We start from the raw sequence: 24,356 nt of genomic DNA, 5'->3' as shown, positions 1-24,356 counted from the left end.
CTACTTCTACTTAAGTAACAGGTCTATGAATCAGTAAACTGCTTAATGCAGTCACCCAATTTATTGTCTCAACTCGACCTTCAAAACGTGTTCGAAAGACGAATACAATGTTCAAACTGATTACTTTTGGAGGGAGATTTTCGCTATTATAAATCTGCCCTTTTAAGCCATCATCTCGATTCTTATTAAAGAATCCGTAGACTTCGGAAGCATTCAAAAAAGGCGAATAAAAGATTGCCGCACGTCGATAAACTACGGGCAAATAGCCCGAAAACGGAGATTGAGCTGAAGAAGGGAAATACGTTCATTTGAACTTCAACACCTTGCTTAATAATCCTTTCAAGCACTAAAGTCCATTTTGCGCGCATTCAAAGACGTCTTAAATAATCGTTCCATTAGGATGGAAGGAAAGCTTCCCCGCTTCTATTTATGCAGAATAAATTCCTTCACAATTTTGGCCAGAATACAAGATCTAAAATGTCAAGAATTCTAAGAGCACTGACTAGTAAAAAGACTTTGTTCGTGCGTGTAATAAGCTTCACCTGCCATGCACTTCTTTGTGGCTCGAGCGCATTCTTACGCAGTGTCCTTAATGGCTAAGTGTCTAACTGAATGACGAGGCACATTACTTCCTCACAATACCACCAGGAGATTATTCTATCATGCACTATCATTTTTGGAAAGAATTCAACAAAACTTAGATCTTCAGCAAGTAAATACCTTCCTTTTAAATGCTGTACATTACAGTCTACGTGCACTTTGTGTGAAGTTCTATATACACAGGCGTTCAGTATATTTCACCCTGTACTATTGATATGCAAATGTGTGGGAGATTTTTGGCACGGAATCAGCTAATCTGGATGCAGTAATACATATAATATATACGGCGCACACAGCTAGAAGCTGTAACAATATGGTGCAATATAGGTCCATATGCCACTAGCACAAAGCGAAGTTTTTGAAAGGAAGGAAAAAAAAAGTCATCTGTTATACTGATGTTGAACAAAGTACAACGCCACTGCGTTTTATTTCGCATAAGATAGATTTCAACTGGTCAAAGTTGAAATACTTTGGTAACTTATCCTGAAGGATAGCTTACATATAATACATTCTCCATTAGCATTCATCAAAATTGGTAAAACTAATTTGACTGTTTAGGAAATTTTTATTATATCGTGCTGGGAGGGGATTCTGTTTACGACGTATATAGACAATATCAATAAAATAGACAAAACTTAATTTACTAAAGGCAAATTTATGTGAGAAATTCATTGAATTATTTATGCATTTAGTATTCGTGATGGTGAATACTCACCCAAATTTAACGAAATTGGTCCAGAAAGTCATCACCCCTTCTGACAAAATTCCTTCACCCCGAGTAAAATTCCTAGGAAAATGTGCCAAGGAGGAAACTAAAGGAGCACCGAAGACATATGGGAGATCTTCGCCATGAATGCATCCGATCCGCTGAGGGAAGTCGCCTTCTTCTGTCTGGTAAGTAAACACATAAAAGAACGTCCTGCTGGGTACCCTGGAATGAAAATTCCCAGCGCGAATCAGCGGCGCCACTACCAAAGCGTCCCCAAGGGCATCGGCTGTTCCATCTAATACGGTCACCGGATGCTGATCTGGCTTGGTCCAATCTGTGTACTCATTTACAACAGTCAGGAAGATTTCCTGCAGATGGTAGACAAACAAATTGCGTACGAGGGTCCTCAAGAGGCGGTCCCGTCGATAAAGCTCTATCCCCACGCGGTCTTCGTGAGCAGAGAAATGGAAATATGATTCAATTCTCGTGACACCAAACAGCAAGTGATACTGACCATACAATTCGCTATATTTCTCCATGAGCGTTGCTGGTTCGTTGGGCACGACGATTCCATCTATTGTAGGACCGAAAGATGTCAGATGTTCGGGTACTCGTAAGCGAACTCGCATTATTTCCGACACGGGACGTTTCCTCATGCATTCCACCAGACCTGCATTTTCTTCAGTAGGGCATCCCAGTTCTCTAGCCATGTGGCGGGTGTAGGTGAGAGCATCCCGTGCTATAGCCCAAGGACTAAGAGCAGAGCCACTTTGCATAACAGCACGCTGAAACAGTCCTAATATATAATAAGAGAGAAATAAGTGTCTTAATTCGATTTATTTAGGCATAACAATAGTAATGAACTATTTACTGTATCACATTATTTTTTATGTGGAAAACCTTAATTCAAAAACTGGACGCATTCTTTATTTTTATGGTCTTTTTTCTTATTTAAAGCTGCCTTTCGCAAATTTATTTCCGTTACAATATATACAGCTGTTTTACTTTCCTTTACTACCTTAAAATCTATGCCGTAAAATTACTGGCATCCCGCGGAGGATATCACACTGCCTCGCCCACGGCCTGGCATAAGACATCTTCCTTTGTTCCAAGGAAGCGAAAAATATTGCCTTGCACGTATTCAAATGCAAGCGCGAGCATCTCTCTAGCGCCGACTGATAGATATTGCTTTGGGAGACGTAGGTTGCGCGTTTTCCCTCTCATGATGAAAAGAACGTCTCAGGGCTATGAGGGCTGTGTTTCTCTTTTCAATAAGAGATGCAGCAGCGCTGCTACTCCACATCCGCGTACAAGAGTTGCATGTGAACGAAAAAGACTTTTTTGTTGTTCGAGCGCTTTGTACACACCTGCTTGAGTCAATATACTTGTTTCCCACTTGGACAAAATCAACTTTCTTTTCTAGAAATAAAATGATGACAATAAATGTAAAATAAAAAGGTAAATAATCCAGAGAGATTTTTGTTGGTGGGTGCGAATTTCATTAATAATATCTTGGGTTTTATAGTAAATATTAATCTTCATCTTAAGAATCAGGATAATTTATGGGAGTCGAAGATATAAGTTACTGATTCGATTTCTTTTTTTTTATTGAGAATTTTCAATACACAGACAGAGCTCATATTTATCTAACAACTCAACTGAATCGTTTATATAAGTGTAATGCTTAAAACAGCCTCGAATCACTTAAGGACAAAAGGTGATATTAAGTTCTTCATTTCTGTGACGAATATGCCAGAAGGATAGATTCGAAGTATAACTTTAAATGAAAAAAAAAAAACATTCAGTTTTTTGCTGTCGTGTCTCAGTCATTATCCATTTATATACAGTATATATATGCCTTCAACAACAAAGACAAGACAATTATGCATATAGAAAAGCTGGTGTTGTTCTAGTTATCTATAAATTATCTCTTCTGTTCTCTTGTAAGCAGAAAATGGTGTCCAAAGTAACGGGATTTGTTATTGCTAACGGACTGTAAAGAATATTCTAAAAGATATACGTGCACGGACTTAATATTTTACAAGCTGTTCGACAGCGTGAGTGGACATACAACTACAGGCAATCAATTAATAACAACTGAAATACTGCAATCTCATTGGCTCTTGTCCACTACTGGCAACTTAGTTATATAATATTCTGTTTGGTTTATATTGTACAGCTGTGTTAAACAGAATACGCTTCATGACTTTTATCCACTTGTTTCCTGATTTATTCCATTTAGCGAATAAATCGAAAAACAAACATAAGAGAAAAAAGTATCAGTGATCTTTTTCTGGAGAACCGTCATTAAACCATCTTTTATCGTTTCTAATTTCTGTTGTCAAGTTTCATTTTTTTTTAAATTTCAGTGACATTGAAACATTAGTAAATTTAGGAATGTTTATTATGAAACTGACATTAAAATAGACCGTCTCTTTATTATTCCAAGAGTTTGTTTTGTCATCGGCCGAACACAAAATGTGACTGCCAAACAGAGCAGCATTCTGCCAGTAAGACATAGAATGTCCTGTTTCCGTGAATAGCAAATCTATGGCCGCTTCTCTTTAATATTACTGATTAATTTAAGCATAAAGAAGTAAAAGATTTATTTGTATGATAATTTACGAAAATGAATTGCATGTAAATCTAAACAACCAACATTAAATATTTTTAAATAAATATTTATTTTAAAAATAGAAGAAAACCAAAATACATAAATCAAAACTTTGGAAAGCTTGCTCTTATATATAATCCAATTTTTAGCTTGGAATTTTAGTAATTCCAAAGGTGTTCTGCTTTTATTTATCACAATTACCCTCGAGAATTAATATAGAAAGGTGTATTTATTTTTATTTTGTCTCTCTTTTGACTTACAGTTTATTCCTAATAAAATATACGCCTTTTCTAAAAGCTAGTTTTTCTACCGCCAATAAAAACGCACGAATAATATATATTAGTGTAAGTGACAGGCGGTAAATTTTACCAGAGATAACGCGATGCTGTTAAAGCTGCTATTTTACTGACCTTTAGCAAGCGGCGATAACATCAGGAGATTTACACAGGCAGCACCATGCCCATGACCGAAGACTGTAACGTTTTTGCCATCTCCACCGAACTCTTCAATATTTTCTTGTATCCAGTGCAGTGCTGCAACTTGGTCCATTAGTCCATAATTTCCACGAGATGATCCATCTAATGCAGGAAGAAAGCCTGTAGAAAAAGAGCGAAAGAAATATAAAATATACAGGACGTGAAGACACTTCACGAATAAATTGAGTAAACGCGTGCCGGTTAAAGGCATTGAAGCTTTTACGACTTCTGGGCTGATGGAAAGCCTTGACGGTTTATAGTGTGTTTCGCTAGTGCACAAAATGTGAATTTAATATAGTGAAATTGCAGATAATATATATCGATTAAATCGCCATTTAGGAATAAATCTCAACCTGTATACAATTTCGTCGATATAATTCAAGTGACTTTTACATTAAAAGTACAAAGTAATTTTCCTGTAATAAAGTAGCGATTATTCGAAAAAAAAATCGAATGTAATTCTGAAAAGATACAGAACTATTATTGAACAGTTGGTTTATTTTCTTAGCATTTTATTTGTGAAGTAAATATGCTGTGCTAGTTTGTCATTGTTTAACGTCAAGTTAACAGTATGAGAATAGTGGCTGATGACAATTTTGCAGGCATTATTATCAGCAATTCAGAAGGTATTTCGATTCGATTTAAGTAAGAGCACCCTAGGAATCCATTTATAACAAATTATATATACAATATGCAGTAAAACTAGATGAAACACATACATAAAAACTTGCATTTATGACTTTTTTTGAGAAGATAAAATAATCTCAATGAAAAAGACTTTCATTTAAAATTTTTCCCTTAAGAACTACAAGTGAATTTTTTTAAAATAAGTTATTCATTAATCGAATATTCTTTTGCGTCTTCTGTACAGTTTTACATATTTTGACGAACATAATCTAGGAATAAAATAATGCACGCAACATAATATATTTGAATTAACTTTCAGAGGTTACTTAATTTTAAAAAAATATTAATAATTTATCAGACGAACCTTGATGTAGTAAAATACATCTAAATACTAGTTCGCATTTATTAAATAGTAGTCATTTTTATAGTAGGAAATAATGTCCAGAAGGACATCATTAAGTTATTCGGAGCTTGCAGTGGTTACAATCGCTTGAATGGAATGACCAAAAAAAAAAAAAAAACAGTACTCGTGTGAAGAACAACAGGATTCCCGTCCTTCGATTATATATATATGTATTAAAAATATTTTTCCAAAGAATACACGCGATTAAATTGAAAGATAAGAATATTACGTAATGAGGATGTAGTGTAGATGATCGATTGTGCAGGGTTTGGTGGCCTACAGAGAAGTCTTCGGACTTATTACTGCTGTCATGCAATAACAATACAGTCCAATCACAGCATGCTACATATTTATGTTCTGTGTAATACGCTGATCACCGACCATTCATGCAGTTTTCCTACAATATTCCCCAGATTGTGGTAAAGTCGGAAGATTATATCAGCTGACAGCCATGCAATCGTTTCAAGATCATGGCAGTCTCAAGGTCTAGACAAAGTGAAACAGTTTCAATCAATAGCTAGATTCCACTCGAAGTCATTAAATTTTCTTTTCATAGTGGGTTCATCTTTCTTTCTATTTCTCCCTCTTTCTCTCTCTCACATAGGGAAAGTAAATTGAGAACGTTGACGCATCTATTATCAAATTAGAATTAAAGCAATTATACAACATTGGACGGCTACATTAAACTTTATTAATCGGTATATGTTTAATTAAATGGGTTTGAATGAGATTTGTTTACTGATTATTAAATTTGTAGCGGAATGATAATCCTTGCTGTCATCAGAAAAACTACTCGGAATAACTAATCCGATTTGTCAATTTTAAGGTGTCATCATATTATTCTTTTTATTATTCAAAAATCAGGTGATGACACCAAAAATGTTTACAGATCACCTTTTTAAACTTGACGAGAACTATTTCAATTTTGTGTTACTTTTACGGAGTTGTATTCTTTTGTATCCATATAAGAATAATATTATCGAGCTAAGCTCGATAATATTATTCTTATATAGACACAATCAATTACTGATCCATTTCATTTTCCTCCACCCCAAACCGGAAGAAACTATAAAATCTTTGAAATATATATTATTCCATATACATTACGACACCAAGCCTACAATGAATACGTAAAACTTATCTACAAAGAACCATAAGAAATAAATAAACTTTTAGTACATTATCATCATTATAGTAAGAGGAAACGGTCGTCAGATAAAGCTAAGAAAACCCCCCAAAAAGTACAGATATAATAGAATCTGTAGTTCAAAGGATAATAAAAAAGCTAAGGATATATAGATTGCATAATCTGTTTACGTGTACTTTTGATTTAATATTTCACTAATCAAATAAAATACAGGATTTAAAGTAACTAAGTTTACATTCGCTGGTGTTCACGTAATTAATTTAGATATTGCATTTAGAAGGAATACATAATAAGAATACTTCGCTGACCTCCTTAATTGGGGTTGTTGAGAAAAATGGAAAGGTGATTTTTCGTGCCTTTGATGTAGGGAAGGGATAAACAGTGAAAAGTTGAGCATTAGTGTAATCTATATCATGCAACGAGTTACGGTCAAATTCCTTAACTATTAAAACTAAAATATAGCTATTACTATAATTTAAACATAAAATGTCTGAAACACATGGCTGCAAGTCTCAGAATACCGACAACGCACAACTTAAAGCAAAGCCTTCGGTCCCTGCTTAACGTTAGAGCGAATTTAAATTTTTCGAAAAACTATTCAACTGAAACTCACTTTTTTCTGCCATGAACTTGTTGAAGTTTGTTATACTTTAGATGCAATCGAAAGTCAATTTAAATCACCAATCAGTGCAATACTACATTCTTAAGGATGAAATGTATTATCCTCTGAATTTCTCGGTTCCTATTAAGATAGCTAAGATTATCATTCTATGCGCGCCTCCATAGATCGGTTAGTATAGACAAAGCACTTTGGTTAAAAATCCCCATGTTCTTATTCCACCTAAGACGTTAAAATCTGATCAACTGAAGGTGAGGTAGCGGGTCTCATATTGGGGGTTGCAGGATTTTTTCCTCATGGCCAGGAAACCACACGCCATTTACATACAAAGAATAATTATATTCATAGGGTTAGAGTTATAGTTACGAAATCCAAGGATACATAGAAGATCGTGGGCTCTTAAACGCAATGAACATGCTGAAGTTTGATTTCACATAAAAAAAGGGAATGCATATAAAATGATAACCATTTTATGTCCGGCAGTCTTTCACATTACTGGGAGATTTAAATAAATTTCTTTAGATATTTTGTATACTTTTTATCTAGCCAACTATATTTACATCAGTGCCTCAAGGCAGGTTATACTTGGATGGATGGGGGGGAAAAGTATTTGTCCCCTCTTCTAAAATGTAACCTTTAGGCTAATAAAAACGCCAGCACGGAGGTATCGTGCTTGTGATACATAAGTAACGAAAGCGCACTTTCATTGTCACAAAATTGCTCTGCTTGTTTCTTGTTGCAGATGTTTTATATTCCCCGAGGAAATGCTAGTTTACTTCTTTTTAAAAGCTGAATGGAAAACCAGAATTTTTGATTTCATCCTCTTTTCACGAAATCGATACTGTAACTGACGTTGCGTGAAGGCTAAATCTGAACTCATAAAGAAAGTTGTGCGCGAGCAGTAAGTTTTATAAACTCATGGAATCCGATTTACTGTTAGACATGCATTCCAACTCACGTTCGATTTTATTATTTTTCATGATTTTCGTAAAAGTTCTAAGAATGTGAACAATCCGCAAAATGGCAAAAAAAAAAGGCTTTCGTCATGAACTAGTATTGGCAATGTAGTTTATTTTTACGAATTCTGAATTAAGAACAAAAATATTCTCGTGCTGGAGATAAAACTTCCAATGCTTTGGTATTTAGAATTTGTAAATAATTTTCGTATTTAATTTTTTGGTCCTAATTGGTGGAAAAATGATTCACAAAGACCTACATTATACGCTGGCAACAATAAATGGATACAACTATAATATTATCGATATAAAACCGGAATATCATAAATACGCTGGCAACAATAAATGGATACAACTATAATATTATCGATATGAAACCAGAATATCATAAAAAAAAATTGTTTCGAGCCCCAAACCTCCTCGAGATCATTTCAATCGAGTTGATCGCAGAGTAGCCTCATTGATTCAAATTTATTGATTTCCATTTGTAACACATATAATTTTGTACAAACAATAGTCCCATTTAAATCATAACCAAGATAAATCGGCACATTTCGAAAAATATCACCAGCAATTGTGTTGATGTTGTAAATCAACACAATTGTGTTGATTTACAAGGTTTAAGAATTAAATTATTGTTACGTATGGGCTTGTTACGTAAAAATAAACTACATTACCAATACTTCATGATGGAAGCCTTTTTTTTGATATTTTGCGGATGTATTAGTTCTGGTGATGAGATAACTAAGGATCCTAGTATACAAATATACATTGCCATTTAATTGATGACCAAATTGATCAATTAAATCTATTTATAACTTTCTAGCATTCGTACTATCAACGAAAGGTGAATTATTATTATTATTATTTTTTTTTTTTGCATTCTATGAGTCATGTTTTCAAAATTGGTAATAACGCAAATACGGTATTGACTGTGTATTATTTGGATGCACATTAGGAAATATAGGAGCGGCTGTGTCCGGAAAGTAACTTATATCGAAGAACGTATAGTAAGTGGTTAGTCTGAAATACTCAGCAGTTTAACTGAGTATACAATTCACTGATATTTTTCTCAACTCTGTTTTTACTGAAGTGGATTATAGTGGGAAATGCACCTGCTTTCTCTGGGATTATTCCCATGCATATTTCTTTAAACTATCATTAAGATAATTGCATACGACAGGAGATGGGGATTCATTCCTTTTATGGCCTCCAATAATAATTTTGACTGAACGTCATGTGATCTGATGACAACTGCAAGGAGACTCATGCTGTTAAGGTTAAAATTATGTTCAAGATACTAGAATGTCAAGGATCCAATGAGTAATTTATCTGATTACGTAGTTTTTAATTTCGGTCTTGCGACAAGCAATTCTGTAACTAAAATAACGAAAATGCACAGAAGAATGTTTTCGAGCGTAAATGCCAGAATAGTTCATCTTTCTGAGAATGATAAAACGGAAAGAAAGTGATAGCTATGATAATGGACACTAAGCAGAAGGGCAAAGGATGCTTTCCTCTAATTGCTGCGGAGTCGGAGATGCGAAAACTGAGAAGCAGCCATGCACAATGAGTTTATTAATTGCTAAATGTTTTGCGATAAAAGAAACGTTACAATAGTTTTAACTAGTTTGATGAACACGAAATTCCCGTTTTAAAATAAATTAAACAAGAGACATTTTATTTGTGAAATATTTAATTCTTAAATATTTCCTTTAACCTCTTTTCTAGAAATATAAATGTATAGTTTGATATCAGCATAACAAGGTGAATATACCAGCACATTCATTTTGTATTTCCATGCGGAGACAATATCTTTATGCTTCACTGCCAAGTATGTACTTTTGCATGGTCTCGCGATGCCATTAATGGTCTCGAAGACAGCCATTAATTGAAAGCCTCTGGTCCACATAATAAACAATTTCGTTTTCGTGAAGTTTTGAGGTACATCAAAGGACCTATTCGAGGTTCAGGTGTGAAATTTAATTTTTGCTGGACCTGATGTAGATTATCAAGTTAAAATGGGAATAGTGATAAGTATCCTGCTTGGAAATAAGTCAATGGACACCATAGTGTGATGAACAAACAACCATGGCACCCGCCTTAATAAGATGCAGGGCCCTTAATCGCTGCACTGACTATAGTAACTCAACAGGGCATGCTTTCCACAACGTACGTTAGCGATCAAATGGGAATATTGGACCATTCTTCCTGCGGGCATGACATGAGGTCCGGGACTATTGTTAGGTTGATGTCCAGTTCATCCTTCAGATGTTCAATATGGTTGAGATCAGGACTCATTGAAGGCCAGTTAAGTGTGGTGACGTTTATGTCCACAAACCACACAATTACAGCAGCAGCAGTATGACACAGTGCATTGTCGTGCTAAAAGAGACAATAGTAAGTTCTATATGATCTCTGTTGTTCAGAGATCTCTCGGAGTTCAATGTTCATGCCACCAAACAGAGTTCAGGCCAAACCAGGAAAAACAGAACCATGACATCACACCGCCAACTCCAAATTTCATTGTTGGGGTTACGCACTCATGTATGAGATGATCATCGGGCATCTCTCAAACACACCTGTCCATCTGCTCGGTAAAAATTGTAGCATGATTGTTGGATGTACAACGCAGCTTTCCAAGTTTCCACTGTACTTTGCACCACTGAAAACGACTCCCTGTTGGTTCGGGTAATATGGTGCTCGCAAATTGCGGTCCTACCATGAAAATTTGTGAGCCTCGGTTCTAAATGTTTCTGTATCGATTCGTGTTCCAGTTGATGCCTCCGGACTCCGCATTCAGCGTGTCGGCCGACGAATGCCAGTTTTTGCATATTATTCTTCGTAGCACTCTACGGTTCGGTTCGGTGAGTGTGGTAGTTTTCGCCCACTATGGGTAGCACTTGCGTTGACTCCCTGCGCTTCCACTTGAATATGGTATCACTGATTGTTGATTGAATTTACTCATTGGATAGGCCTGTAGCATGGCATTCTATCACAATGCCTCTTTCAAACTCTGTCAGTTCTCTTCTCATAGCCCTTTCACCCAACACAGTTACACTAACTGGGGAGCATCATATTCCTTCAATTTATACTGGGTACAAACACGTGCTTTTCATATGGCAAGATGCTACTTGCCCATCTCTTCTTTCCAAGCAGTACATACAAAATCATTATTATCAATTTCTTAAGATCTTATTAAAAGAAACACGAATCAAACATGCTTTCTTAAAATTTAAAACTTTCTAAATAAATACTGCCTATTTAGAGTTCGAAAATTAGATTGATATCGTACTAAGGCAGTGAACAATTTTTATGAGAAAAACAAGCGTCTCTTTTAGACATGTTTCGGGAATTTCAGAAGTTCACTACATGATAAAAAATCAGAAAGTTTGGAAAATTTCATATTTCCTGTGAATAATTTTCGTTAAGAAAATACAATAATTTCTCTCCCAATTCAGTCGGTATCAACGACACCCTTTGAAAAGGTCTGGATTCTGATCCATCCTGTCTAGCATGGGAATAACTTTTATACGGACGTTTCAAGAAACGGATCTCATACGAGGTGGTGGGGTTTTTCTATCAGAAATAAATTTAGATTTATCTTTGTGAAAACCCTCCAGAAGAATGAATATACGCAGAATGAAGCAACTAAGTCTTCGTCATCATTTCAACTAAACAAAGAGCAATAGGTCAGTAATGCATTTTGTATGACCTAAGGCAACTGGTTTTAAATTATCTAGAGGAAGAATTGCCCATGGTTAGGCAATTCTTCAAGTAAAACAAGTAAAAAAAATAAGTGCTATTATAGGATTCAGGTTTGGTCATATGATATCACAATAATATCGACTGTTCGTGTTGTGAGAGCGCGTATCATCACTGGGAAAAATAACAGGATGCAAAAAACTAATATTGAGAAATGTGGTTCTGTCTACCAAAAAGGCATTTGTTCTTATATTGTTTCCAAGACATACACAACAAATTCTAAATATTTCTTAGCAGTCAGCAACCTGTATAGTATAGGATAATTCTCTTTTTTATGGTTGGATAGGAATAACAGCTTGCCGTGTTGGTCCTCTTTTCATGTTAAATGAATGTTTGGAAAATTCCTACCAACGAACAGAAGTCATACCAAAATTGCTCTTGCTCATTAAATTGTGTGTATTTGATAGTTATCTAATTCGGTAACCATAAGAATACCAAAATGTTTCAGTTGCCAAGATTATGACAAATGAAAGCGCATCGGTTCAAACTAATGCTGAAGTAACATTATGAAATTAAATTGTGGTATCTGAAGTCAGCTTAATTATAGCACATGTTTCTAAGCTTCTACGTAAGAATTAAATGATTGATGACGATTTAAAACTGCGATAAATTATTTTGGAATTTAAACTTAATTTATAGATTAAAAGTAATTTTGCATCACCCAAAACAAGGTTATCTTCTTAAATAGAAAAAAAAATGAAAAGTTTGTATTATAATAACAGAAGAGTATTCATTTTTTTTTCAAGAAAACTTTTATAATACGCTTTAACTTGTTGTTAGTTGTTTTTCCATTGCAGGAAAAAAACTGACTAGATGATAAAACTACTTAATTATGTTTAATGCTCTGACATGTTTAAAGACTAAAACATTTTCCCTATCTACTGGCATTTACTTAGAAATACTGAAATTTATTTTGCTCGGTTCTTGTTTAAAAAACGATATCCGATTTTTCACAAAAAAATAATTTTCTGTTCGTCTTGAAACATTTTTCAAGACTCTTCCTGCTCAGACTAATTATGTATAAAAAGCGAACAAAATGATTGAGGGCTGAAAAGCCCATATTCAGTTACAAATATGCTGATAAATAAAACCCGGAGAAACGTACTTTTGTAGTAGCAGGAAATACCCTTTTTTCCTTTTCGAAAACGCAAGCTGAAATGATGGAAGCTGAGCCCATTAGATAGGAGGAGGAGGAAATGGCAGATGGAATAGAGAATGTAATAACAAATAGATAACCACTACGCTGAAGCAACAGAAAAAGCAAAGATGCATCTGATATTTTAGTGTAGCGAATTTCTGTTATTAAAATTTTGCGAATATTAAAACTAAATTCCCACAGAAGGAGTGAAGAACATTCTTTGCAATACAGGCTGTAATAGAATATTATTTTGAAAAAAAAAAAAAAATACAGATACAAATAGTGTATATATCTGAAATAAGAGATAACATTTTTCACTAAGTTCAGTGTAGAGAGAGAGTGTGCGTGTGTTTAAGAGCAATACCGAAAAAAGAGATTGTAGAACAAAGTGATATTATTATAGTAAATTGCTTCCTGATCAGTGAATTATCAGGACAAAAGTGATACAGAAAAGTTAAGGAGAACATCATTTCTAAAAGACAGTATCACTTGTTTTAATGAGCCACTGTATCCTCCATTGCAAATAAAGACAGAGTTCTAATCTGACTTTCTATCAATGACTTCCCATCATTCCATCATGAGTTTTATTTTCAATTTTAGGTGAGTTAAGCTGGTCGTACGGATGTGATTCCGACCAACTCGGCGTTGCACAGTACTCTTTTCCAACCGTACCACACATGTAACTTATTTTTTCTGAATATCTGCAGAACAAATGTTTTCATGCTTTGGCTCTTTGAACAGGACGAATAACTAACTCTTATCGTCATTAGAATTTTTATAATAACATTTATATTAAAGTAAAAGTTGATATGCACCAATAATCATGTGCCTTTGCCTGATTTATCCCGATCATTTCCATGTCTAGTTTTTTAAAAGGAGAAATACAAAAGAGAATCGCACATCATTTGAAGCTGGGAGTCTTCTGATAGCTTAGCTTTTAATAGCTGAATTCCAATTGCAACGATTTAGAAATCTTCGTGAGCTTTAGCAGAACAATAATGAGAATTCGTAGCCTTCTTAACTACCCAGACATTTAACACTTTAAGGCTAATTATGCGTGACCGAAGAGTTCTTGATTAATTATTAACATTTTTTAACATTTCACTTCGCATTTTCTTTCTAATGATTGAGGTCATTAAACAGAAAGAACAAAGGAGATTTTGTTCTATCATATAAGTCTCTCTCTCTCTATCAGTAGAGTGCTAAAATCCCTTCAACAGCAATGAGTAATTACAGGAAGTGCAATTAGGTGTCCCGTTTTAAAACTTTAATCATTACGTTCTAGATTTGTGGCAATTATGTTTCTAAATGCCCAAAATGACAGAACAGAGTTATTATTTCTGCGCGGATTCAGTGATTTACAAGGCCTTTCGTGTAGTTGTCAGAAGTCACAGAAAGCGTGTAGATAACATGCAGACACGGGCGCACACACGCACCAACACACAAACAGAATCGATAGTGGAGTAATTAATTTTACATTAAAAAGAACTTAAGTGGTAATGATTGCAATAAAACAAAACCTAAATACGTTCATGCGGTCTCTTTTCCCCTTTCGGTAACAACTTAAAGAGAATATGATCAAAGTGGGCACTAAAAGAAATCCTTAATGATTTAGAATGGGACTGTAGCCTAATGACCTCAAAGAACTTTCAGTTTCTTTCTCTGTCTACGGTCTTCCCGAAATTCCCAAACTTTGAAAGTCCGCTATTTTAAGAAGCGAGAACAGGACAAATGTGCATGATGTAATAGTTTTAGATTGTCTTTGTTTTACACAAAAAATAATTGAAAATGAGCGTTTTTTATATTTAACTGAACAGTATTAAGCAGTGATGTAGACACATTTTCGTTTCCCACTTCACATATCAATATGTGATGAAATATTTTCATTTCATGAGTTAGATCACATCCAAATCACTCCACTACTTAAGTGATTTTTATTATGTTCAGGGTCGGGTTACTTTAAAGTGGGAATATTATATTATAGTAAGATCATTTGCGTATATATTATATTAGAAGTGGTTTTCAATGTTAGTTCATGTAAATGAACTAACATTGAAATTATTCTAATAATTATTAGAATAATAATTATTCTTTAACAGCGTTATTTATCGTATACTATTTTGCGAAATTTACCAAAATACGCATAATTTCGCGTATTTCCTTAATGCGTTCATTGCATGTTAATACAGTTGGCCAAATGAATACGGCTCCACTCTCCCATCGATAGGTGCTGGGTTCGAATCGCTCCGCACACGGATGTTTTTGAATGCTTTTAACTCTCTGAAAGTAACTCCATGTTTGGCCTGTAAGAAAAGAATTCTGATTATCTAACTCATTGGTCACCCAAAGTACTAATATACTGTATATATTTATAACCTTTCGTGAGTCAGATTTACCTTAAAAATTCTAACCTATTAAGGTGAGAGTGTTTTTATATTTCCAAGCAGGTAAAATTCGGTCTTCAAAATTTTATTTCATAATATATATATATATATATATATATATATATATATATATATATATATCTGTGTGTGGGTGTGTAGTTATACAACTTTAAAACCATAAAGCTTTAATTTAAATGATTTCTGATAAATTATATTTGTTTCATCGCATCATTATTTTCCACTTCTGTACTCTGGTGAGAAATTTGACTCATCTTCTGAGAGAATGAGAAGTTTTCACTTTGTAGCCAATGATTATTATTCTACGGGTGGCAGTACTGCTAAAATCAACTTATATGTATTTTGATTACCCAGCAATGCTATTAAATGCCCTAATCCTGGTAAGAGCACCAATAATGCCAAGAACAGATTGTCACAGTAGAGATGTATTTGGCACAAAATCATACAGCTGTCCAAACAGGACATATGAGTCACAGGTTAATACCTGGTTCTGGGGCAAAAGAGAGGGTGATTGAAATTGCTATTGGACCAGCGGCCAAAACATATTAATACAATCTTATTTTATGGTTGATTCTGCTCACACGTTTATGTTAAAACAGGGTACTACAAGTCATTTCATTAAGCTTTTGGGTTAGCTGCGTATCCTATTCTATATTAAATGTATATTATCTACACAGAGAGAGCTTAATGAACAGTAACCTTTACCCAGTGTGTCATTACAACAAGCACTGAATGTCCATTCTCTTGGAGCATTCTGAGGAATGGACATTAGGCTGTTTTTTTTTTAAGTATCACAATGTCTCACTTTATAGGCATCGACAACGGTCATTTAGCAGAAATATTGAGTACTTGCATTGGCTTTTCAGTATTCAATGAATTTGGGATTTCTTTCCTATCGGTCAGAATTGCAAATAATTTTTAAGTGTTTTGGATTTCAGATTCATATTTTCAACATGTTCTCTGAATTACTAGCTAAGGAGAAGTATTTTGCATACAAACAAAGCATCTCAGTGAGTAGCTAGAGTGCCCTTCGAATGGAAAGAGCCATCACGTGAATGACGTTTACAAAATAGATAAACCGGCCAGAGAATATGCACTTTTGACATTCATAGCTATTCAGGTGGAACTGACAGTCCTGTCATAAAATATAATAGGCTGTATGAAGAAAAGCGACTTGGTGTTGTGAATGGCCATTGAGCCTGACTGCATTCAGCGCAAGACGAGATGCGAGGCAGAAGTCTTGTAGAAAGGGGGGGGGGAGGCAAGAAAGGGTCCTGCACTATAGAAGAATTATTAGAGATTAAGAATATTCAAGTTCTCGCCTATTAGTTCTCTTACTAAAATTTCACTTTTACAGTACCAATGTGTATTTATTTAATAGACGTTGAAGAATGATACACATAAAACCCCATAACTTCAAATACCAAGATAAAAGGCAAGTTACCAAGCGTTATCATCCATTGGCGTATTTTTTTAATACTTTTTTTCTTGTCGCTGCTGCCACAATCGTTGAAGAAAAATTCCATAATAATCTCAAAAATATCTTCGAAGAATTAGAAAAAATGTAATTATTAGTTCAATTATTGACCGCATTAATATCTGCCATGTTTTTATTGAAAGATTTGAATTCTCTGTTTATCTCTTAAAGGTAACGTATTTTCTAATGTAAAACGCAGCCATATAGCATAGGTGGAGGTCTTCAATATCTTAGAAGAATCTAAAAGAGAGAACTGTAAAGGACAGTTAACTGTTAGAACAAAAAATGGTTTCCAATTATTTTTTATCCATACTCGACACTGATTTGCCGTGCTATATAGTCTCGCGGCAATTCGTTTGTGGGTTAGACAAAAAATCAAACGTCCAGCATTCATATCAGAAATATGGAAATCTTTTATTTCACAGATTTTGATATTTTTAAAATAAGTGCAGTTAAGGAATTCATCTACTAGTTTCTAAATCTTAGGTACATTCTGCTCAGTTCGCCCTCGCAGTTTAGAAGGAAAAAATTCCACTTTTACTCAATTGAACAGAAAATTAACTCATGCTGTAAATCTTTAAGCACTGCTTATTTGCAATCATCTGAAAGATTAAGATATTGAGCGTAACGAATGGGGAAACTCTCCACTGAATCAGCAAAGCAGCCATTAATATCATAACACGTTATCCCTAATCAAGGTAGTAATAGATATAACCATCAATTTTTGTGTTTTCTTTGTAGAGTATTTGCAGAAAAGAAACGACGCGTGTGTAGGTTACGCACTATTTAATAGTTGTTAATAGCAAGCATTGTTTCCTTACATGAAATCTGCTATAATTATAATAACTTGTATCTGACCTGTGAACCGGAAACCCGTTACTCTCACACTCTTAAGGTTCTCACACAAAAAATGCCCAATTTAGTGCCCACGCTAGAGAGGAGCAGTCTTGTTAATAGCCTTGTTGTCCACTGAGGTGTGCAACTGCTGTAGACAAGAGACGAAAGGATAATTGCCACGAGCGTGAAACGACGAAAACTCTTAGCACAAAAGTTGCCGTGCTATATGGTGCAGAAACTTCTTGACAAAAGAAATTTGAGGCGTTCACTACCTTATTATCTTTTCCTCGAGTGAGATCTGTGGTCGGTCAAGTTCTAAAACTTGCTGCTCTCTAATCACGGCGTAAAAACTGAGAAAGGAAAGAATGTGGATGAGCGAACTCCCTCCAGCTGATATCACAAATTTATTTTTATTAATCATCCAAAATGGATTGCGTTCGTCGGCGTTCTTTTTAAACTTATCCTATTTGATTCAAGTAGTTATTTTCAGATGCCTTAGCAATTTCTTTTCCTTGAAGTACTCGAGAGCTGTCTGTGTCTTTTAGAAAAGTTCCACCATATAAAAAATGCGATCGGAGAACTCAAATTTTCTTTCAAGTTTTATGCCACTCTTCATTGTATCAAGAAACTATTAAAAATGGTGTGAATTTATAATATATATAATGATGTACATAAACGAAATATATTTTAGACTGCAATATATGATTTATTTTTTTTTTAATTTAAAGAAATCTCGTAATTTGCTTTAGATCTGTCCTGCATGCATTTTGTAGAAGTCAAACTTCAAAGAATTACTGGTATACTTCCTTGTCGGCGAATTATGGATCTACAAGGATGTTATAATGTGCAAAAATGTATGGAAATCCCAAATAATTCGTGGTAGTTGTGAAAACTGCGATGGAAATAATTTTCACTTAATGGATTTTACCAATATGTAGACAAATATGAAAAACTAATAAGTGTCGAAGCAGGTTTGGTGTGCACAAATCACTTTTAGGAAAAAAATAAAGCATTCACGCTTTGAAAACCTGTCATTTTTTTCGAAGCAGTGCATTCTTTGCGAATGAAAATAATTCCTTTGAGTAAAAAGTGTACGGAAATAAATTTTTGATTTTCTTCTGGAAAATAAATAAGAAAGCTATATTTCCAAAAAAAAGTTTTCTAAAATTAGAGTTCGTTCTTCAAGATTTGTTGTTATCTTAACAAACGGGTTTACGACTTTTTGGAGAGTTAACGCGATTTTAAAATAGTTCATTATACCATTGGAGAAAATGTATACTGCAATTTATATTTAGCATTAAAGGAATTCTGGATTTAAAACATGTGATCAAAACATGATTTATAGCCTTGTGGTTCACTGAGGTGTGCAAGTTCTATTACAGAACTGGTTTGATTAATTTAGATAATAGGTTCCATGAGTTTTTTCCTATAATGGATAAATGACTTATAACTAATTTAATGAGTCCATGCATCTCAGTTTAAGAGGAAATCGTCCATTTTTACATTTCAGCACATTATACGAAGGAATACGGCAAGATTAGGAAGTTTCAATTCCGTTATTTTAAACAATCACTGAATAAAACTGGTTTAATCTCCATCCCTTAAATGTAGAGATGTTCGACAAAAGGAATTACTGAGTGGCTGTAACTGCTTTTATTCCAGGCAGAAAAGAATTTCACCAGAGATTCAGGTATCACGGTATTATTTTTGCATCATGCTGAAAAGCGTGTAATTTGGAGTCGAGTGTCTACTCCGTTATGCTGAGCTCTGCATGTTTAATGAAGGAATGCAGGTTTGCGAACCAGTTGTCAACTCTAAGGTCACTGCAGAATTTTCCCGTCACTTGCAGGATCGATAATGATTGTAATCCCATTACTGAATCCGTTGCTGTTTCCGAATTTCTCTCTAACATGCTGCTAGTTCACACTCGATAAGCATTTGCGCCACTTCGAAAGACAAGTCTAACTCAGTATTAAAATATTGAGACGCGAGATTAATAAAATATGATCTGCAGTCTGGACGTGCCGCTGCGTAAAAAAAAAAAAAGAAAAAAAAACTGTCAAGATACTAACTAGAATAGAAACTGTCAGATTTGCCGACATGTCGCACTCCTACACTAGTTTGCGATGTTTGTATCGAGTCGTCAATCGGTTTTGTTAGAATTACGACGAAGCAGCACTGACGCCATCCAACGAAAGTGTTGTTCTCTAGCAGGATTGTTTCATTTACCCGTAAGAATTATCCGAGTTTAACACTTTCATTGCCAAGCTGAAAATTGGAATTTCGTGTGGTAGCGAAATTTTTTTTTATTTAGTTAGCGACGTCCACGCGATAACGCATGATCGGCCGTTTGGTGAGAACTCGCATCACGCGATATCGCTTGATTGGCAATGAACATGTTAAGGGACGAATTCCGCCACTTCTGTACGAGATGATAGCCGAACGTGTTATATAATGTGCTTGTTCTTGGCACCCTAGGAGGGATTATTAAAAAAAAAAAAACATAAAAGTTATAGGTTTAAATGTGAACGGTAACCCTTAAACATCACTATTTGTTACTGTATATAGTTAGTCAATGTTTTCCTTAACGCACATTTTATATTGACACTTTGTATTGATTTCATTGTGAACAGAAATAAAGTATTATTAGAGAAATTTGTAGGCAAGAAACGCCTAATCTAATGCTTAAACTTTTTTCACCACTCCACTAACTAATTCAGAAGAGAGTTTAAGTACAGTATAGCAATGTACTGATTACAAGGCTAATTTTGAAACGAATATGTACAATTAAAACTATGCATTCTCTTAAACTTCTGCTATTTAATGTTTTTTTTCCTTTTTTCGTCTCGATTTGTATAAAAACAGGCATGAAGATTAGAATTCAGATTTCTTTCCTTAAATATTCCCAAAAAAGACAAATTAAGGTAGACATTTCAAACAATATCACTTCGCATCTTAAAATAACAGTCCAACGTTAGTTTGATCTTTTGCGCTCCAATAGCTAGCTATATTTATGGTAGTAGTGACAGTAGAATTTGAAATGTAATTATATTATGCTCATTTACTCCAGCATAAGACTTAGCTCTAAACGGAATAAATTACACGGAGGCTCATCAGCAATGTCATTTCAAAGAGAAGCTTAACTGATGTTTCATAACATTTTGCGTTGACCCGGATGTGGGTGAGAGAGATTATTAAATTGTACATCAGAGGTTCTACATTATGGCAGTTAATTTTTTTCCCTTGACAGTTTTTGGTCAAATTCCGGTCCGAATTGATAGAGCACGACAGTTTAATTAACCTGTACAGCTATGGTGCGTCGCGTGACCGATGAAGCTTTAGATTCCCGGATGAATGAAGGTATCATTCTAGGGCTTTTCAAATAGAGTGAGAAAATACCGTTTAGTCCTTACATTTCACGGATGCAATAAGCTTCAGAGTAAACTACGTCTGATGTACAATTAATAAATCCCAGATATGTTGGCCAAAACACGAAACCGCACGAGTAGTGCATAATCTGAATAACCAATTTGAAATCAGATATAATGCAATGCTATTCATTGGGATAATATTCCATTTTAGAAGAAATCTTCTAATTGTTGGGCATAATAACCTAAAAACATGCATGCATGCAAACCTTGTAGTAATATTCTTTTACGATAAAAAATAAACAACAAGTCATTGAAGTGTATATTTCGCAAGACACGTTTATATTTTGATATCTTTGGGATTTTAAAACGTATGCTAAAATTTGAAAGAGACTTCATTTTTCGATTGCTATGAATTCGCTCTGAGCCTTCAACACCTTCAGCTTATGGCTCCAAGTAAATTCACAGAGAAAACAAGTCTCTACAACTCATTCAGAAACGATTTTGACTGGTTAGAAAGACTTCGGATCAATTCCTCTCTAGGAGACGAAAACTCTTTAGTTAAAATGCACTTGACAACTGCATTTCAACTAATGATGTCAGTCGGCCTCATTCGGAGGTGGCAGGGCTTTTTCCCTTTGAATATTGGGGTATTTCACCCAGCAAGACAAATAGGAAATCAGAGGATACAACTAATTGATAGACATATCAAAATATTCAGAAAGGATTATCAGCTTGCAATAGCATTACTTGTCTTCATAGACAGACACGTACTAAGTTAAATTTAATTATGAGAGGCTGCTGAGACTGGAACATTATAGACAAGACGATATGAGATGGGAAAAAATCATTAATCGGGAATTACTTCCTAGATTCTATTATTTTTAGAACTGACTGCACTGCTATTCGTAAACACTACACTAAATATCCCCCCCCCCCTCAAGAAATCAGAGCAACATCAGGCGAATTATACGTTTTGCGTCATAATTATGCTAGTAAAACAACAGATGCTAAAATCTAAATATATTTTTGATTTTAGCCCAGTGTCAATCATTTCTCTCAAAAAATATAAGCGTGAATTAATTTCGTCTTCAGTGGACGAAACTAAATCTTTCAGTTTTGAAAACAGCCCAGATCAAATATAAACAGCTCTTCGGAATGAAAACAGAACGTCATGTACTGTTTTGCGCAAGCGCCATTATTAATTAATCTGGGACCTAATTATGGCCGGAATACGATAGTAACTAAGCTGAAAGGTGCTATAAAGTAAACAGGACAAATCCTAATTACAAACTAAGAGAATTATGCGCAAGATCTTGTCGGCATCGATAATGTGTACGTAAACCAAATGATTTAATTTCTAGCATACTGCATTTCCATTAATGGTACCGATAGCAGATGAGTGTTAAGTTGCTGTAATGAAAAACGTCATCAGTGAATTACTTATCCCCCCCCCTAAAAAAAAAAAAAAACATTTCGAAAGGAGAGACGAACTATATACCGCACGTCTTTTCAGTGTCATCGTTTTATTATAAGAGCGTTCCTGAAAATGATAAAGAGTACAATAGGATTCCTTTTGTCGGTTTATACGCACGAAGCAATCCGCTTCTGGAAAGCCGACTTTTATTCAGATTTAGTATTTGGCATCTTTATTAAATGTTATTTAATTGTGGCCTTTTCTAGTAGCAACAAGATTCCAAATGTTACAAAACCATAATTTATAAATGAAAATAAACTAATCTGAACTTCAATTACTGTAATACAAAATAACACCAGGATACGCAGTTTTTATGATTATATTATATAATTTCTGTTTAAATTTCACTATTCTGAATGGCATGGTCACTTATCTCCAACTCTATTCAACAAATGCAGTATTATTTTAAATAAATTATGTAACTTTGTTAGAAAATACATCTGAGATGTATAATAATTTCTTATTGACTGCATCTACAAACTCTTAATTATACAGGATATGCAACTATTTTGATCTAAATAACGATCCAATTATATATTTGTAGTCTTCCAATATTAAATAATATAAATAGCCTACTGTATCTCTTCCATTTCTTCTTAATCGAAATCAAACATGCATGCTTATTGTACTGTAAATATCTTAATGGTTTCAGTTCTGCTTCGAAACGAACTCAGTTTCAAGAAGTCAAATTGAAATCATCACAATTTGCTGATGATTTCTTTATTTCTGTAGACTACGACTGAGGTAGCTCTGGTGTATAAAGGATAATTACTTACTTAAAAGGGTGAAAATCTGTTTTTACAGGAAAAACCACACACACAGCTAGCCTAGCTGGTAAAAGCAGCGGGTTCGAATTCGGCGTAAAGCACGAATGTTTGGTATAGCCTTCTTTGGTGAAGTTTCTATAAATGATCGTAAGCAGGCCATTATTAACATGCGTGTCAAGAATATCAAGATATGTAAAAAATCAGACACTCCACACACACATTAGTCATTATCTTTAGCCAAGCTACACCTAAACTTAGACCACTAAACTAAAAATTTATCATGATTTTTATTTAAATCCTTCGGAACAATAAATATGAAATTTTAAACGATAAATCACATTAAACAACATCTAAGTAATATCAGGGTGAACAGTGGTAAGAATATTAGCCTACTGTCTTAGTATTTTTGCTGTATCACAATTTGTCAGTCATTTAAGGTATTTCATTACTGCATTGATTTTTATCTGATAAATGTGTATCAGATCCTATGGGCTTCGAACTTCTCAGCAATCTTGAGTGCGCCATTATCCAGCTGTTCAAGGCTCGACAAAGAAAAAATCCCAAAACTAACTAGTCGAAAAACGTTTCAAATTGAGTTGGATTTTGATTAAATATATGGAAGTATAAAGTAACTTGAATGTCACCTCTTTCAATGGTTTAGCTTCGGTCGGTCTCTCAGAACAATGACAATTATTCAAGTTGGTATAAAATATTGTTTGCATGGCTATTATATTAATAATCGTTACGGTACATAACACGACAAACTTACCTAATACACCCAGCCTGTAGTTGATCGTGATAACAACAACATTTCCGAAACTGGCTAAAACACTACCGTCATACGGATTCCCAGAGTTCCATTCATACGATTCTCCGTGAATGAATACCATCACAGGCAGTCTTATGGATTCTCTGGCAACTGTAACAAATAAGAAATATATAGAATTCATGATTCAACAAGTTTCTTAAGATGA

The 24,356-nt window shown here is 34.5% G+C and overlaps 1 protein-coding gene across 1 annotated transcript in view; it reads right to left on the bottom strand.

The window, feature by feature from the left end:
* Window positions 1–24,356, bottom strand: part of LOC150094482 (neuroligin-4, X-linked-like) — a 204,587-nt gene that overhangs the window by 44,108 nt on the left and 136,123 nt on the right. The window contains exons 2-4 of the mRNA XM_090412481.1: window positions 24,152–24,301; window positions 4,334–4,519; window positions 1,316–2,105 (exon numbers count right to left, since the gene is read on the bottom strand). Coding sequence (XP_090268607.1) covers window positions 1,316–2,105; window positions 4,334–4,519; window positions 24,152–24,301 — 1,126 coding nt within the window. The remainder of the gene's footprint in view (window positions 1–1,315; window positions 2,106–4,333; window positions 4,520–24,151; window positions 24,302–24,356) is intronic.

This window comes from Typopeltis vanoorti, chromosome 22 (assembly GCF_054136105.1).
Source record: "Typopeltis vanoorti isolate ZY-2024b chromosome 22, IOZ_Tvanoo_1.0, whole genome shotgun sequence".
Taxonomy (NCBI): domain Eukaryota; kingdom Metazoa; phylum Arthropoda; class Arachnida; order Uropygi; family Thelyphonidae; genus Typopeltis; species Typopeltis vanoorti.
This window is presented reverse-complemented; position numbering and strand designations above follow the sequence as displayed.